This window comes from Erinaceus europaeus, unplaced genomic scaffold, assembly GCF_950295315.1.
Source record: "Erinaceus europaeus unplaced genomic scaffold, mEriEur2.1 scaffold_616, whole genome shotgun sequence".
Taxonomy (NCBI): Eukaryota; Metazoa; Chordata; class Mammalia; order Eulipotyphla; family Erinaceidae; genus Erinaceus; species Erinaceus europaeus.
Window position 1 is genome coordinate 33,610 of NW_026647699.1, and position 17,866 is coordinate 51,475.

The 17,866-nt window shown below is 56.7% G+C and overlaps 1 protein-coding gene across 11 annotated transcripts; it reads left to right on the top strand.

Moving 5' to 3' along the window:
- Nucleotides 1-111: 111 nt before the first annotated feature.
- MTHFR (methylenetetrahydrofolate reductase) lies at nucleotides 112-17,455 on the top strand. Of its 11 annotated transcripts, none has more exons than XM_060184259.1 (14): nucleotides 145-217; nucleotides 747-835; nucleotides 2,741-2,986; nucleotides 4,488-4,726; nucleotides 5,413-5,523; nucleotides 6,498-6,542; nucleotides 9,525-9,718; nucleotides 11,215-11,465; nucleotides 11,703-11,837; nucleotides 12,203-12,383; nucleotides 12,627-12,809; nucleotides 13,911-14,012; nucleotides 16,213-16,332; nucleotides 16,654-17,455. In XM_060184259.1, exons 2-14 carry the CDS (start codon nucleotides 807-809, stop codon nucleotides 16,870-16,872), a joined length of 2,055 nt encoding a protein of 684 aa, XP_060040242.1. In that variant the 5' UTR covers nucleotides 145-217; nucleotides 747-806; the 3' UTR covers nucleotides 16,873-17,455. The 11 variants fall into 11 exon arrangements, with proteins under 11 accessions (XP_060040246.1, XP_060040242.1, XP_060040239.1 ...); XM_060184256.1 differs by lacking the exon at nucleotides 145-217 and adding an exon at nucleotides 1,352-2,533 and having other exon boundaries at nucleotides 540-835; XM_060184263.1 differs by lacking the exon at nucleotides 747-835 and having other exon boundaries at nucleotides 112-217.
- Nucleotides 17,456-17,866: the final 411 nt, after the last annotated feature.

Here is a 17,866-nt window from a genome sequence, read left to right on the forward strand (position 1 = left end):
ATGACGGAGGAGGGCCGGCCGGCTTCCCACTGGACGGCTGGGCGCCGCCATCTTGGCGGCGGGACTTCCGGTCTGGCCGCCGGCTGCTTCCTCCCGGCCGCCCCGCCTCCCTTAGCAACCCGACGCCCGCGCCCCGCCCCCTTCCCCGCGGCTCCCGGGCGGACACGCTGCTCCTGCTGGTGGGGGCATCGCGCGCTGAGTCGCCTGGGACGCGAGGGTGAGTGATGGCGAGGTCTCCAAGGGCGAAGGGCTGGGAGCCCCTCTGGGGGACGGGGACTCGCTCGGGGGCGAGGAGCGCTGGAGGCCAGCGAGCCTCCCAGGTGGGAGGGCGGCCACCCCCGGGACAGGTGTCACCCCACAGCCTGCCGCCCCTCGCCGCCCCCAGCCCTGCAGCCAAGACTCATCACTGTAGCCTGGGTGCATGTTGGGGAGGGGGTGGGCGTCAGAGATGAGGGGGTCCGGGGAATGGGGGGTGGCGACACAGCCCCCTCCCGCACCCTGGCCACACCTGAGACCCGGGTCTGGCTGCACACAGGCCCCTGGACCCCCGGGACAATGGGGGGCTCAATGCCCCCACCTGCTCGCCGCCTGGCACGGACTAAGTAAGCGCCCACTGAGCCCCCCAGCGCTGTTTTGAGAATGGGGCCTGAGCCCGTTGGAACCCCGGTTGGCGCTCGGGGAGGATGGGCTGCTCGGGGCACCTGCCCCTGGGGAGACCACAGCGGGTGTCCGCACCTTGCTTTCAGGAAATTAGGGAGAAGGGAAAGAGGGAAAGGAGAGAGCCGGTGAAGCTCCAGTTACATTCCATGGCGCTCTGGGAGTCCATCTCACTTGAGTAAGTCGTGGCACAAGGAAGGACTTTAAGACTGGCACTTTACAGGAATGTGGAACACATTTCTGTAATAAGGTTTATTTCACTTCCTACCTACCGGAGAGGTTCACGTGGGCAAAGGGGGGAGCAAAAGCCAGAGTGCCACTCACTCAGGTACCTCCAGTGCTGGGGGTTGAACCTGCGATGTGCAAGTGTCTGTCACACTCTGCCCGTTGAGCTGTTTGCAGAACTTTTGGCAGATGGAAGAGCAAATAGCTCTGGCTCCTTCTCTTGGGCGCGTTCAATGTGGCGGCAAACTAGGAGGCAGCCACCTCCACAAGTAGGGAAGTTGTATCACCACCCTCAGCATGACCACCTTTCTCAAGTCTGATGGCCACTCCCTCCACCCCTGAGAAACTGGTGTTTTAGAAAAGTCTGGATCAAGATGGCCATCAGATGGCTGGGGGGCGGGGGGCCTTGGCATTTTTTTTCTCCTCCACTTTGGATGCACCACGGTGTATCCTGTACACTGTGTCTCAGGGCAGAGCAGAAGAGTCGCTTGTTTCCTGTGCTTGTTTAGGACACCAGAGTGGCCAAGGATACCGGCTCCCCGGGAGACAGCCCGTGGCAGTGATAACTGTGGCCTGTCTGTTCCTTCAGTGCCCCTTGTCTGCAGATGTCGGTGTGTTTGCACTTCATTGTGCAAGAGGAAGCTTTGTGATGTTTGTTGTTGTTTGTTTGGTTTTTTGTTTTGTTTTGTTTGTTTTTAAGTATTTATTTTCCCGGGGACTGGGTGGTGGTGCACCTGGTTGAGAGCACACATTACAATGTACAAGGACCCAGGTTCAAGCCCTTTTCCACCTGCAGGGGAAAAGCTTTGCAAGTGGTGAAGCAGGGCTGCAGGTGTCTCTCTGCCTCTCTTCTTCTCTATTTCTCCCTTTCCCTCTCAATTTCTGGCTGTCTCTATCCAATAAATAAATAAAAATAATAAAAAAGTATCTTCGCCACCAGACAACCAAGTGGCACTGGTTTCTGCCCTCTGTTGACCCATCTGTGGTTGCCGGGGATCAGGGCTTTCCCTTGGTGTGGTTGTGCCGTCACGAGTTGACTTCAGTGGTTGTGTAAACAGCACACCCTGGAAGGCGGGCACAGATGGGATAGCCTTTGTGCAGAGTTGGCTGAACTTGGGGCTTACTATTTTTGGAGCCCAACCCGTGTCGAGTTCTCACTCCATGACATGGTCTTCTGGGGAGCAGTCTGCATGCTCCATCACCCGCCCCTCCAGTACACAAACTGCCTGGCATCCCGGGAGATGATGCAGACAGCGGCAGGCCAAGCTACACGTTTGGTGAGTCATGCCGTGACCCTGACAGCTGTTGGCCTCCTGCCATCCCCTGCGGTCTCAGACCCCAAACTTCCTTCTCTCACCGACCCAGAGCCACAGCAGGGAGAGGAAGCTTTGCCCCCGCCCCTAGTGCTGGCCCCAGCTCTGGCTCAGGCTCTGGCTCGGCCCTTTCCTTGTCACAGCTCCGCCCAGTCCCCAGTTGGATACAGCCACTGAGAGAGATTCCTCCAATTCTTCCCCTCCCACACTGGGTCTAAGCTAGCAGAGATGGACTATCCCAAACCCCAGGTCCTCCCGGCTGGCCCCCGCTGCTCCTCCCTGGGACTGTGGGACTCAGGGGCTGCCAGCAGGACCTTTTCTGTGCCTCCCTCCATCAGGTAACAGTCACTGAGGAGCTGTGGCTGAAGGAGCGTGCTGCTGTGTTGGGTGGGGGCTGCCTCCCTCAAAGCCAGGCAGCTGTGGTGTGCAGAGCCACTGTCACCCCCCGCTGACAGTCTTCTCGCGTCTCTCACTTGGCTCTGCTACTGCAGGGTGTTGAGCTCCGCGCCCTCTGACGCCCCCTCCCACTCCCCAACCCCATGCAGCAGGAGCTCGGCCATGGTGAACGAACCCAGAGGGCTTGGAGGCCCCCAGCCCCACTCAGAGGGCAGCAGCAGTGGCGGGGAGAGCTCCAGGGACAGTTCCAGATGCTCCACACCGGGGCTGGACCCTGAGCGGCACGAGAGACTCAGGGAGAAGATGAGGCGGAGGATGGGATCTGGTGACAAGTGGTTCTCCTTAGAATTCTTCCCTCCTCGGACGGCTCACGGGGCGGTCAATCTCATCTCAAGGTGAGCCACATGAGGCTGAGGATGACGGCCGCCCGGAGGGGCCCGGGTAGGGGAGAAACAGCTGCCGGCCCTGCGGCTGCGAGGAAAAACATCCGGAGGGGACGGGAGAGATCCCAGTCAGGACGGGCTTTGATATGTAGCTTCTTGATTGGCCTTGGAAGTCCTCCTTCCCTGGGTTAAAAATAAAATGCCGATGCTCTCACGGTGCTTTTTTTGGTGGTGGGGGTGGGGGGATGAATTTGGGAGTGAACGCTGAGGAAGTTTAGGAAGGCACCAAGCAGCAACTTGGAAACTCTTTCAGCGAGTTAGGAATCTGGGTTCTGCCTGTTGAAATCTGCAGATGCCGTCGGGATTATCTAGCACTTGAGGGACTGTGGGTCCCCCCTCAGCTTCACGCTGCTCAGCGATCGTGTCTCTCCTGTGACCCTCCACGACTTTGCAGCCTGAAGGCCCCGGGCTGTTGAAGTGCACAGTGCCGCAGCACGTGTGACCGTGGGCTTGGCTCTGCCGTGCTGTGGCTGCTGCTCAGGGACCGAGGGAGAAGAGAAAGCAACCAGTGTCGGCCGCCCCAGAACAAGATAGTCTGGGGGTTTCCTGGGCCCTTGACCATGGAGGAGTCTTGGTCTGCCCTAGATAATAAACGTGCAAACCCCGGGGAGGCTCCCGTGCTGCCTCACAGATGTTTGTGTTACTGTCAGGGCTTATCTCCACAGTAACAGTAATGATGATAAGCACGGCCCGGCCTGCCTGGGTGCTCCTTGCCCAGGCGGTATGCTAAGAGCTACCCAGCCTCATGTTCTCAGAGTTTGTTAGAAAGTGGGTTCTGGGGGCCGGGCGGTGGCACACCTGGTTGAGCACACATGTTAACAGTATGCAAGGACCCAGGTTTGAGCCCCTGACTCCCACCTTCAGGGAAAAGCTTCATGAGTGGTGAAGCAGGTATCTCTCTGTCTTCCTTTCTCTGTCCCTTTCCCTCTTGATTTCTGACTGTCTCTATCCAATAAACAGAGATAATGAAAGAAAAAACAAAGGAAAATAAAAAACACGAAAGAAGGAAGTAGGTTCTGTTCTTGGCACATTTTAGAATTGAGGAAACTGACACTCGGATTAAGTGATTTTTCCCCCCCCAGAAATCACGCAGCTAATAAGTAACAAAACCAAGCTGTGAGTGCAGGGCCTTTCCTTCCTTGTCTTTTTCCCACCAGCAAGACTGCCTTGCTCGGAGCCAACTTTCTAGTTGGCTAGAGAGTAAAGGAGAGACGGGGGAGCTATTTCACGGCACCAAAGCACCCCAAGTACCCAGGGAACCCGCACTCAAACCTGGGTCCCACACACGGCAAAGCAGCCGCCTTCCCACCTGAGCTGTCTCTCCGGCCCGACAGGTCCCGACAGGTCCGTCATGATTCTAGCTGCAGCTTCTCTGTCTTCCTGACCCCGGGGTGGGGGAGGTGAAGGGTAACCTGCCCCCAGGGGCCCCTCTTGAGAAGGAAATTCCCTCCAGGTTTGACCGAATGGGGGCAGGTGGCCCTCTCTTCATAGATGTGACCTGGCACCCTGCAGGGGACCCTGGCTCAGACAAGGAGACCTCCTCCATGGTCATCGCCAGCACTGCTGTCAACTACTGTGGCCTGGAGACCGTGCTGCACATGACCTGCTGTCAGCAGAGCCGGGAGACCATCACTGGCCACCTGCACAAGGCCAAGCAGCTGGGCCTGAAGAACATCTTGGCCCTGAGGGGAGGTGTGGCCCTGCACCCCCACTCTCCGGGGCCCCACTCTGCCAAGGCCTCTCCTGTCCCTGAGAAGGGACCTTATCTGCCTCTGGGCCCTGTCCCTGCTGGGAGGTAGTAAGCTCTGTGACCCCCCACTTACATGGAGTCACCCTTTGACCTCTTGACCTAGAGTAGGAGTTCCGCGGGGCACGCAGTCAGACCCGGTAATCCCCCTTCCCTGGATGAAGGCCTCATTGATCCCTGGTGGCACTCACTCTCGGCTTGATCAGAGCGCAGCTCTGGCATTCATCCTGGGACCGAGATAACCTCCCCACCCTGCTGTCACCCAGCTACCCGAGTATGCAAAGAGGACACCCAGTGGGTGAGGCCTCCTAGCCTCGTGCCCACTTGCCCCCTGTGATGGAGAAGGTCCTCTCAGGACACGAGCTCCAGGGCTGTGCCACAGGCTTGGGCAGGGAAGGCTCTCAAATGGTCAGCTACAGGAGTGCAGGTGTGAGGGCTGTGCCCATGTGCACGGCTGCCACAGGGCCCCAAGTTGGTGCTGGGAGTCGCCGGACAGGTTGGCCACTGACTTCCCTCCCTGTTTAACAAGTAGTCCTCCAGGAAGGGGACTGGGAATTCTTAGTCCTGGGTACAGAAAGGCCACCCGAGGTCAGGTGCAACCCTCTGACCGACCCCTCCACCAACCCCACAGACCCTCTAGGTGACCAGTGGGAAGAGGCGGAAGGAGGCTTCAACTACGCTGTGGACTTGGTAAAGCACATCCGCAGTGAGTTTGGTGACTACTTCGACATCTGTGTGGCCGGTGAGTGGCAGAAGTGTCCTAGTGGGTGGGGACGGGAGGAGGGAGCAAGACAGCCAGGCCTCCCCCCAGTGCACCCTGCCCTGAGCCTGTGCCAGGCAGAGGTGGTACAGAGGTGACTCAGGCAACACTTCATGCCATCCTTGCTTCACAGCTTTCTCAGACCATCTGTCTCCCCTTACCATTTTTTAAATTTATTTATAAAATGGAAGTACTGACAAGACCATAGGATAGGAGGGGTACAGTTCCATATAATTCCCACCACCAGAGCTCTGTATCCAATCCCCTCCCCTAATAGCTTTCCTATTTATCCCTCTGGGATTATGGACCCAGGATCATTGTGGGATGCAGAAGGTGGAAGGTCTGGCTTCTGTAATTGCTTCCCCACTGAACATGGGCGTTGACAGGTGGATCCATACTCCCAGCCTGTCTCTCTTTCCCTAGTGGGGCAGGGATCTGGGAAGGCAGGATTCCAGGACACATTGGTGGGGTTGTCTGCCCAGAGAAGTCAGGTTGGCATCATGGTAGCATCTGGGTCCTGCTGGCTGTAAAAGAGTTAAGATATAAGGCAGAACAAATTGTTGACTAATCATGAACCTAATCACAAGAATACTGCAGATAAAGATTTAGGGTCTCTGTTTTAGAAAAAAGCTAGTAGGTCTATTTTAGGTATATTCCAAGGGGCCCATGACTTTACTAGTTTTTGTCTGAGCCTTACAGCTAACATGCAGATGACCTAAGTTACTGTCTGGGGAGATGGTGTCATAGTTGGAAAAAAGGACTAGAAAGCTGGATCAGGGAAGAGAGTAGCTCCTCATCTTGCCATTTTTGGTTCTCTGCCTTCAGGTACTTCTAGTCTTTTTTTTTTTATATTGGATAGAGACAGTCAGAAATCAAGAGGGAAGAGGGAGCTAGGGAGAGAGACAGAGAGACACCTGCAGTCTTGCTGCAGCACTTGTGAATCTTTCCCCTTGCAGGTGGGGACCAGGAGCTTGCGCATTGTAACATGTGCGCTCAACCAGGTTTGCCACCACCTGCTCTCCCCCGACCCCCCCCCCCCCATCCTTTTTCTTGAAAACCAAAGAGGGATGTTGACTTAGACGCCAGATACAGTGACCAGAGACATGGCTCGAGGGTAGTGCATGCCTGAGGCTCCCTGGTGTTTTGTGTGCTGTAAGAGTGCTCTGGGGTGTGGTCTCCCTCTCTCTCTCTCTCTCTCTATTTTACTTAAGACAAGTGAGAGAGAGAGAGAGAGTGTCACATGAGACAGAGATAGACAAGCCAGAGCACCACTCCAGTACATGCAGCACCAGGGATCGAACCAGGAACCTTAGGCACTAAAGTTTGCTTCTCTAACAGTTGAGCCATTTCCTCAGCTGTTAAGATTTAGTGGGGTAGACAGCATAGTGATTTTGCAAAGAGAATTTCCTGCCTGAGGCTCCAAAGTCCCAGGTTCAATCCCCTGCACTACCATAAGCCAGAGCTGAGTAGTGCTCTAGTCAAAAGAATGAATCAGTCCAGGAGGCAGTGGGTCTCAGAACCTAAGGCCACAGGGAGCAGAATCAGGCCCCAGTAGGCTCTAGAACCAAGGAGCAAGATGCAGGCAGAAATGCAGCCCTCCCTCGTTCCGCCTGGGGCCAGAGCCCTGGCCAGTACACCTTTGCTCTACCTACCTCGATCCAGCAGACCCGGTATGTCTGCTTCTCCACACATGTGACTGCCACCTGCTTCTGTGTGTCCTGCTTAGTTTCAGCCGGTAGCCCGACTACTCAGCCGGCAGCTTGACCCCCCACTCCCTAAGCAGGAGGCAAAGGAGACCCTGGTGGAGTGCCCCCCCCCAGAGTGTGGCCAGCCGACGATTTGGCATGAGAAGTTCTCAGCAGTTTGGGGAGAAATCAGATTTTTACAGTGAGGTAGACATGGCATTATGGAGTAATGATCATCATTTAGATCATCGAGGCAATCTAAATGAAAAAGGGGGTCATTTGTTATTGGAGTTGACTCTGGGCTGGGGGGCAGGTTCCTGGACATGTGCATTCTTTTGACCAGCAGAGTTGGGGGGGCGCATGGCCCTGGTAAAGTTAGAAACAGCAGGTGGACAGGTTGTGGTGCACCTGGTTGAGCGCACACACTACGTGCGCAAGGACTCGAGTTCAAGCCTCTAGTCCCCACCTGTCGGGGGAAAGCTGAAGCAGGGTGGCTTTATGTCTGTCCCCCCCACCTCTCAATTTCTGTCTGTCTCTGTCCAATAAGAAAGGAAGAAAGAAAAGAAAAGAAGAAAGTCAGCAAGCACACGCACGTGTTCAGATGCTTTTGCCAGCTCTGACTGTGAGGCAGTCGATGAACGTGGGCATGTGCAGTGGACACTGGGTGGTCTCCAATGGAGGTGACAGAGCTCAGCTTGCTAGGTGCTTCTGCGAGGTTTGGGGCCTCGCTCGTAGAAAGCGGGTGAGTAGGCACCGGGCGGCCACTGTAGGAAGAGGCCTGATAAACAGCTGAGCTTAACAGTCAGTGGCGGAGGCTTTATAGCCCTCGATCTGCAGCTGTTGAAGCCTCTGTTTTCTGATCTCTCTGCTGGAGAAAAATGAGCCTCAGCACCCCCCCCACCCCCACTCTGGAACAACAGTCTTGATGCCCATTTTTCATGACTTGAAGTTGCTTTTTGTTTTTTATTTGATTTTATTTATTTTTAATGAGAGAGATTCAGAGGGAAAGAGCAGAGCCCTGCTCAGCTCGGGCTGCCTGTGGTGCTGGGGGTTGAACCTAGGAGCGCAGGCTGTCAGGCAGGTCTTTTGCAGAATCACATGGTGTCACCCAGCTCTGACATGGGCTTTCTTAGGAACAGACACATCGTGTCACAGCAGCTGCTTGACTCCCCACGGCTGGGTATCCCGCCTGGCCCTGTGTGCCCTGGGGTCCTGCCCCACACAGGCCGGGGAAGCCAGCACTTTGTCTGCAGCTGAATGTTGCTGTGCTGCCCCAGCAGACAGCCATGCTGGGCGTGGCCTGGGCTCCATGGTGCTTATAAGGAGCCGAGCAGACCTCTGGGCTGCCTTCCAGGCAGCTCTGGGATCCCATTCTTGGACATCCTGGCACGTGAACCCCAGCTGACCCGGGTTTTCAAGGGAAAGGCTTCCCAGGTGGGGCTGTTTATTCTGCCACACAGCCCCCAGCCCCACCTTGGCTTGCCTGCAGAAGCGGCTCAGTGGATGACGGTGGTGGGAGCCCTTATCCCTCTGGCAGTTGGAGTTAATTACTGTTCTCTCTCTCTCTTTTTTATCTTCAAGCAAACCACCTCCCTCATCTTTTTTTTTTTTTTTTTTACCAGAGCACTGGTGGTGCTGGGGATTGAACCTCAGACACGAGGGTCTGTTTGCATAACCATTAGGCTGTCTACCCACGCCCCCCCCCCCAGTTCCTTCCTCTATCACGTGCTTTCTAACTTCTCTCTTCAGCAACTGAGTGCTCTTAATGCTAAATTAAAAACTGTTGTTGGGGCTGGGCAGTGGCACACCTGGTTAAGCGCTTACATTACAGTGTGCAAACACCTGGGTTCAAGCCCCTGGTCCCCACCTGTAGGGGGAAAGGTTCACGAGTGGTGAAACAGGGCTGTAGGTTTCTGTCTCTCCTTGTCTCCCCTCCCCTCTCAGTATCTCTCCGTCTCCACCCAATAAGTAAATAACAAGACAAACACTGTTGTCAACTGTTGCCTAGAGGCAAGCCATCACCCGAATGCTGTCCTGCTGGTGTGGACTGTCTCTGGGCCATGGGAGTGAGACCTGGCGTGCCTGGCTGGTCGCCAGGAACACCAGCCAGACGGGTGCGGGTGGGAGTGTGAAGCAGCCTGCGCCCACTCTTGGGAGGAAGGGTGAAGTTACCTGGTACTGGGTGTCACTGCCAGGGGTCTGTCCGTCCTCTGAAAGTGGGTTCCTAGCTCTCTGGCTCCTTCGTCACCCGCCTGGGCAGGTGGAGATAGCCTCTCCCTCCTGGGCCCCTGTTGGCAGGTTACCCCAAAGGACACCCCGACGCAGGGAGCTTGGAGGAGGACCTGAGGCACCTGAGGGAGAAGGTGTCCGCGGGAGCCGACTTCGTCATCAGCCAGCTCTTCTTCGAGGCTGACACGTTCTTCCACTTCCTTAAGGCCTGCAGCGAGATTGGCATCACCTGCCCCATCCTCCCAGGGATCTTCCCAATCCAGGTGAGGCTGTCGGGAGGGCTGGGGGACTCTGAGCTCTCAACAGAGTTCCTTGTAAGGGCCACTAGATTTCTCACCTGCCATCCCAATTTGGTGACCCCCCCAAAAAAAGGAAAGAAAGAAAGTAGAATAGAAATATCAGCATTCTGACTTACTGAATGGCGCTAATCAAGGTCTTGAGTCATCAGAATCACGGAATGATTAGTGACTTCATAATGATTAACGGGATTGTAAGATCTCAGGGGTACAATTCCATGCAGTTCCTGCCACCAGAGTTCTGTGTTCCACCTCACCATTGGAAGCTTCCCTATTCTTTATCCCTCTGGGAACATGGACCAACATGGACCAAAATTCTTTTTTTTTTTTTTTGCCCCCAGGGTTATCACTGGGGCTTAGTGCCAGCACTATGTATCCACTGCTTTTGTGGCCATTTTTTCCCATTTTATTGGATAGAACAGAGAGAAATTGAGAGAGGAGGGGGAGATGGGGAGAAAAAAAAAAGACACCTGCAGGCCTGCTTCACCGCTTGTGAAGTGTCACCCCTGCAGGTGGGGAACCAGGGGTTCGAACCAGGATCCTTGTGCTGGTCCTTGAACTTTGTGCTATGTGTGCTTAACCCACTGTGCTACCACCCAGCCCCCAGGACCCAAATTCTTTATGGGTACAGAAGGTAGAAGGTCTGGCTTCTGTAATTGTTTCTCCACTAGACATGACCATTGGCAGGTAGATCCACACCCCCAGCCTATCTCTATCATTCGATAATCTTTTTTTTTTTTTTTTTATTCCCTTTTGTTGCCTTTGTTGTTTTACTGTTGTAGTTATTATTGTTATTGATATCATTGTTAGATAGGACAGAGAGAAATGGAGAGAGGAGGGGAAGACAGAGGAGGAGAGAAAGACACCCACAGACCTGCTTCACCGCCTGTGAAGTGACTCCCCCACAGGTGGGGAGCTGGGGGCTCGAACTGGGCTTCTTTTTTTTTTTTTTAATAATTTATTTATTCATGAGAAAGATAGAGAGGGAAAGAACCAGACATTGCTCTGGTACATGTGCTGCCAGGGATTGAACTCAAGACCTCATGGTTGAAAATCCAGTGCTTTATCCACTGCGCCACCTCCCGGACCACTTGCTAGTCTTTTTCAAAGGGAGGCCTCCAGGTTTCATCCTAAGGACTTCAGAAGCAGGGTCAAGAACATGTACATTCCTGAGGTTTACTAGGGCAGCCTGGTGACCTGCGAGGCTTTTGGGGCACCTCTGGGTTTGAGGGCCACCCTGGCATCAGTTAACCCATCATGATGCTGAAGGGCTAGCTCAGGTCAAGCTGCCCAGGCAGCTGCAGGGAGGGTGAAGCAGCACAGGGCAAGGGCTCCACCCAAGACCATCTCTTTCCTGGGCCACGCGATACCACGAGACAGTTGGCCTGGAGACCCGGTAGGGATGGCCAGGCCGAGGAACAGGCAGGGTGAGGACACTCACGGTGCCCTGGTGTCCCGGACAGGGGTACCACTCCCTCAGGCAGCTGGTGAAGCTGTCCAAGCTGGAGGTCCCGCAGAAGATCAAGGACGTGATCGAGCCCATCAAAGACAACGACGCCGCCATCCGCAACTACGGCGTTGAGCTGGCCGTGAGCCTGTGCCGGGAGCTCCTGGCGAGCGGCCTGGTGCCGGGCCTCCACTTCTACACCCTCAACCGTGAGGTGGCCACCACAGAGGTGCTGAAGCGCCTGGGCATGTGGAACGAGGACCCCAGGTGAGGCCAGGACTGGTTTCCAGGTGAGCCGCAGGTGGGCCTCAGAGTCAGCGGTCCCGGAAGAAGGCAGCCCTACCCCGCTGGCCACCGCGCGGGTCCAGAAGGTTGTGTGAGCCCTGGCCGGAGGCACACCGAGCCCTCGCTCTCCGTGGAGTCTCCAAGCACAGCCCAGCGTTGCTGTGTGAGAGCTCAGCGCTCAGAGCCACGCTGTCCCTCTCTCCCTCTGCTCCCTGCCAGGCGCCCGCTGCCCTGGGCTGTCAGCGCCCACCCCAAGCGCCGGGAGGAAGACGTGCGTCCCATCTTCTGGGCCTCCCGTCCAAAGAGCTACATCTACCGCACCCAGGAGTGGGATGACTTCCCCAACGGCCGCTGGCAAGTGCCTGAAGATGGGCCGTTAGATGGGGGCAGGGCAGCAGGTGGGGGCTTCTGGCCCAGCCTGGAGGAGGCAGGGCAGGAGGAGCTGGGGGGCTTCTGGCTGAGTCTGAGAGAAGTTGGGGGGCTTCTGGCTGAATCCAGGAGAGGAGGAGCTGGGGGGGAGCTTCTGGCTGAGCCTGGAGGAGCTGGGGGGCTTCTGGCTGAGTCCAGGGTAGGAGGCAGGAGGAGAATTTGGGGGGCTTCTGGCTGAGCCCAGGGGATATGGGGAGGCTTGGTGCACAGGAAAGACCCCCTAGTCACTGGTCTAGCCGTCTCCATGTGTGCGGCCCTAAGCCCTGAGCAGCCAACCCCTCCACTGCCAGGGGCAATTCCTCCTCTCCAGCCTTCGGGGAGCTGAGGGACTACTACCTCTTCTACCTGAAGAGCAAGTCCCCCCGGGAGGAGCTGCTCAAGATGTGGGGGGAAGAGCTGGCGAGTGAGACCAGTGTCTTTGAAGTGTTCGCCCACTACCTCTCAGGAGAGCCAAACCAGCAGGGCCACCGAGTGAGTGTTGCCAGGCGTGTGTCTGTGGTCACCCCCTGCCTGCCCTGCCTCCCTGTGGCTTGGGCCCCCAGGCTGGGACGCCCCCCCCCTCACCCTGAACCTCAGGCCTCTGTGTCTGGGGGTGCAGTGAGCTGTTTGAGGTGGAGGGCATATGGCCCGGAAGGGTCATCAAGGAGCAGTGTCCAGAGGGAGGGGCCCAGGGTGTGAGACCTGCCCGCTGTCTCAGCCAAGCCTCTCCCCCAGGTGACCTGCCTGCCCTGGAATGACGAGCCCTTGGCGGCAGAGACCAGTCTGCTCAAGGAGGAGCTGCTGCGGGTGAACCGGCAGGGTATCCTCACCATCAACTCCCAGCCCAACATCAACGGGAAGCCGTCCTCTGACCCCATCGTGGGCTGGGGCCCCAGCGGGGGCTACGTCTTCCAGAAGGTGCAGTGCCCCCCCCCCACGGCTACCCTGTCCTAGCCAGCACCTGGAGTGCTCCCAAAGTTGGGGACAGAGAAATCACACTCTCTCAGGGCTCTCTTTTCTTTGAGTGGCAGTGGATTTAATTTTATTTTTAATTTTTTTATTATCTTTATTTATTGGATAGAGACAGCCAGAAACCAAGAGGGAAGAGGGGAGATAGACAGAGAGATGCCTGCAGCCCTGCTTTACCACTCGCAAAGCTTTCCTCCTGCAGGGGCTCGAACCCTGGTCCTCTGGCATTATAACGTGTGCTCTGCTCAACCAGGTGCATCACCACCCAGTCCCTTCTCTTATTTCTTTCACGTCTTTATTTTACCAGCACCTTGCTCAGCTCTGGCTTCTGGTGGTGCCAGCAGAAAGCTCCATCCGGGTGGGCAGGCCACCCAACTCCTTGAGTCAACATTCCTGTCTGTAAAATGGGGGTCTCACATCATGCTCCAGGGAGCAGACGTGACAGCACACAGCAAGAGTTTACTTGCACATAGGAAGCACTCCCTACACGGAAGCCATGTGACTCCTCCCATTTGACTTCTTTTTCTTGGGCTGTCACGGTTCAGGTGTGGAAGTGATTTTATATAACCAGGATGCTCTCCCCAGCCCACGGCAACGGCTTTAAGTCCACCCGCTTCATCCCAGACAGACAGCTGATCAGCCTCTAGTGAGGGTGGCGGAGAGGGTGTCAGCCTCTCTCTTGTGCCTCCCCTCACAGACCTCCAGCTTCTCAGCTCACCGCACCCCCTGCCCTGACTGTGGAGGGGTGACAGGTGTCACTCAGACCTGTCCAGACTGAGAAAGCTCTCCCACCTGCCCCCTTCCTCATGTTTCCGTACTAGCCACCTCCACAGCTCCTGGCTCCGTCCCTGCAGACGCCACTAGTCCCGTGTGCATGTGTCCTGCTGTACATGTCCACCCGGGCACCTCTCCCAGATGGCCGGGGGGGCAGGGTGTGACATTCCCAGCACGCACAGCAGAACTTGCCCCAGAGATGGCGTCTGGTGGTGACTGAATTGGGATTGGTGATGTGATGGGTGTCTGCCCCCTTGTCTCATCTCTCTCACACAGGCCTACTTGGAGTTCTTCACCTCCCGAGAGACCGTGGAAGCGCTTCTGCAGGTGCTGAAGAAGTATGACCTTCGGGTGAACTACCACATAGTGGACGTGAAGGTGGGCCAGCTCCCGGGACTCGCTCCCCACTCAGCCGCCGCTGGGTCCTCGCTGCAGCTGGGCGCCGTGCAAGGGAGAAGTGCAGACTGAGCCGGGCCCCAGGTTCAGAGCTCCTGGCCTAGCTGGGGAGAGACAGGAGTGGGCATGAACAGTTAGACTTGAGAAAAGCGTGCCTGGGACCCCAGTGGGGCCCTCTCGGGGAAGTGAAGGAGGCTTCTTGGAGGAGGAGTCATGTGTTGTGGCCTGACTTTTTTTTGGAAATGAGTCATCCCTGGGACTTGGTGCCTGAAAAACTCCTCCACTCCTGGCGGGCTGCTCTGTTTTATTCTGCTGAGACAGGGTGAGAGACGCCTGTAGTCCCACCCCGATGCTTACAGGTGCTCCCACGTTGCTAGCCAGAGCTCAGACCTGTGTCCTGACATGTGGTGACGTGTGTACTCTACCCCGTAAGCCTGGTACCACCCATCTCCCAGGCTGGCACGGTCTGGTTTTATTTATTTATTTATTTATTTATTGCTTCTAGGGTTATTGCTGGAGCTTGGTGCCTGCTCTATGAATCCACTGCTCCTGTGGCCATTTTTTTTTTTTTGAGATAGGACAGAGAGAAATTGAGAGGGGAGGGGAGATAGAAAGGGACAGAGAAAGACAGACACCTGCAGACCTGCTTCACTACCTGTGAAGTGACGCCCTCCCCTCCACAAGTGGGAGCTGGGGCCTCAAACTGGGATCTTATGTGGATCCTTGAGCTTTGAACTATGTGTGCTTAACCTGCTGTGCTACTGCTCTGCTCCCAATTTTTTCATCTTTTTACATTTTTAAAAATTTATTCCCATTTGCTACCCTTGTTGTTGTAGTTATTGTTGTTATTGATGTCATCATTGTTAGCTAGGACAGAGAAAAATGGAGAGAGTAGGGGAAGATGGAGGAGGAGAGAAAGATAGACACCTGCAGACCTGCTTCACCGCTTATTAAGGGACTCCCAGGCAGGAGGGGAGACAGGGGCTCTAACCAGGATCCTTATGCTGGTCCTTGAGCTTCTCACCACCTATGCTTAACCCGCTGCACTACTGCCTGACTCCCTTTACTTTTTAATTTTACCAGAGCCCCACTCAGCTCTAGCTAATGGTGGTGCCGGATATTGAACCTGGAACCTCTGGGGCCTCAGGCATGAAAACCTCTTTTTTTTTTTTGTAATTTTTAAAAATTTATTTATCTTCCCTTTTGTTGCCCTTGCCTTTTTTTTTTATTATTGTTGTTGTAGTTATTGTTGTTGTAGTTGATGTCGTCGTTGTTGGATAGGACAGAGAGAAATGGAGAGAGGAGGGGAGGATAGAGAGGAGGAGAGAAAGGCACCTGCAGATCTGCTTCACCACCTCTGAAGCGACTCCCGTGCAGGTGGGGAGCTGGGGGCTCGAACTGGGATCCTCATGCCGGTCCTTGTGCTTAGCGCCACCCTGCAGGTGGGGAGCTGGGGGCTCGAACTGGGATCCTCATGCTGGTCCTTGTGCTTAGCGCCACCTGCGCTTAACCCGCTGCGCTACCGCCCGGCTCCCGCATGAAAACCTCTTACAGAACCATTTTGCTGTCTCAGCCTGTGGCCTGACTGGTTGAGGGCACAGGGCAGTAGAGCATTCTGGAGTAAGAGCAGAGGACACAGGAGAGAATCAGCACGTGTGTGGTGTCCGTCTGCAGGGACACTGCTGAGGGTCAGAGTGAGGCTGAAGTAGGCATTGGGCCTGCAGGAAGTGGGGTTTCCTCCAGAGGCAGGGGAACCTGTCCCAGCAGCAGACGGAGCCGGCTCCATGTTGTTTCAGACGGGCCGGCAGGGACACGTGGCCATGGGGGTGGGTGAGAATCTCGGGCCCTGGTGGCAGAGAGGGCCGGTGAGGCTGGACTCAGGAGGTCAGGCTGAAGCAAGCGAGGGGACCACCCTGGTGAGGGCTGCAGGGCTGCAGGACGCCAAGGAGCCATCTAGGCCCAGCTCCCCGACCTCAGCCAGCACCCAGGGCATCCCCAACGTGGGTGGAAGGTCTATCTGAGCTGCTCAGCTGGCTCCAGGGCAGCAGAGGCTGTCCACCACCGAGTGCAGGACTCTGCGCCTCTGCTCCCCGGCACTGGGTTCCCAGACACTGAGGGCTGCTGTGGCTGTCTTGTCCCCATGCTTGCTCTGACCCCAACCACCTGCCCCGCCCCCACACAGGGAGAGAACATCACCAACGCCCCCGAGCTACAGCCCAACGCCGTCACCTGGGGCATCTTCCCTGGGCGAGAGATCATCCAACCCACTGTGGTGGATCCTGTGAGCTTCATGTTCTGGAAGGTATGGGGTCAGGAGACCTGGGCAGCAGATGGGGCCCTGGGCCTTCCTGGCCGTGCCCTGCCTGCTGCCGCCATGTTGCCAGGCTTATCCCCGGGCTGCGGGCTGGGATGTGGCTCTGGCACTGGGCCTGGTCTGTTCCTGTTGGGTGGTGGTAGAGGCCCCCGGGGCCCCGAGCAGGGAGCCCTGACCCCAAGGGCAGCTTGGTGTTCACCTTGCCTGTGTGCCCGACTGTCTGCACCTGTCCACACGTGTGTGTCTGCTGGTGCGTCTGGGAGTATGCACGCCTGCGGCCCCATCTGTGTGTCTGTCATGTGTGCGCAGGATGAGGCTTTCGCCCTGTGGATGGAGCAGTGGGGCAAGCTGTATGAGGAGGGGTCCCCATCGCGCAAGGTCATCCAGCACATCCAGGACAACTACTTCCTGGTCAACCTGGTGGACAACGAGTTCCCGCTGGACAACTGCCTGTGGCAGGTGGTGGAGGACACTTTTGAGCTACTGCACGGTCCCGTCCCGAGCAAGAGGGAGCCAGCAGCTCCGTGACCCTGCGGCCCGAGGTCCTTGGCCTGTGGCCACGTGTGCATCTCCTGCCCTCCCAGGGCCTCCTGCTTGTCCTCCTGTGAAGCCTCAGCCTCCACTCCCCACACGACCATGGCAGCTAGTGGGAGGCTTCTGGGCCCTGGCCGCATGTCAGTCTCTGCTCGGCTGGCTGACTGCTCTGCTGAGGACCACCTGCAGAACAGCGGCCTCCTTGAGTCAAAGAACCAGTTTCTATGAGCCTGTGCCAAGGGCGGCTCCTGAGAGCCAGCTTGGAGCTGTCAGCGCAGCCTTATTCTTGCATCCTCAGTGGGGTGGGCAGAGTGAGTGGGCACTGGGCCGGGAAGAGGCCGAAGGGCCGGCCCCTGCCACCTCCAGAACATTGGCATCCAGACACTACATCCTTGTGACACGAGGGGCTGGTCACTGCCCTGCTGGCCAGGGACCAGGCCCCTGGGCGGGCCGCGGGCCAGCACCTCCTGGTGGGCATGTTCACAGCTCCACTGGCTTTGGTCTTCTCCAGTGCTGCTTTCTAAACCATCACCTGAGTGTCTGTGGTTCCAGAGAAAAAGTGCCTCTAGAAGTGAAAGGAGTGTGAGCCCTTGTGCATAGTGGGACCCTCAGTCTCCGCAGCTTTCTCCTGGCCAGAGAGGGGCGCTCAGCCATGAGCACCAAGGGGGAAGCCTGTCTGCCTGGCCCCGCCCCCAGGAGCCAGCCTGTACATCCTCTCGCCAGAGGAATGACTGGTGGTGGTGCGCCCCCTGTCCAGGCCTCCTGCTGGCCTTCTCTGGCTCTGTAGGAGGGGCTGGGGGTCCAGAGGGCAGCCCAGTGGCAGAGGAGGTGGGCATGGCTTTCTCCCAGGGCTGGTTGGCAGGGGCAGCATCTAAGAGAGACTGGACAGAGAGGCAGTCGGGACCAGGCAGGGCTGTTTATTGTGGACATCAGGCTGGGTAAGAAGAACCAGGGCAGGTGGGCAGGGAACCAGGGCCTTCCCTGGATA

Excerpts from the sequence above, each read along its gene's own strand:
- MTHFR (XM_060184254.1), top strand. The coding sequence starts at position 684 with ATGGGCTGCTCGGGGCACCTGCCCCTGGGGAGACCACAGCGGGTGTCC. Across the intron at positions 2,987-4,487 it reads GCGGTCAATCTCATCTCAAG|GTTTGACCGAATGGGGGCAG; the intron begins GTGAGCCACATG and ends AATTCCCTCCAG. Across the intron at positions 5,524-6,497 it reads CTTCGACATCTGTGTGGCCG|GTGGGGACCAGGAGCTTGCG; the intron begins GTGAGTGGCAGA and ends TTCCCCTTGCAG.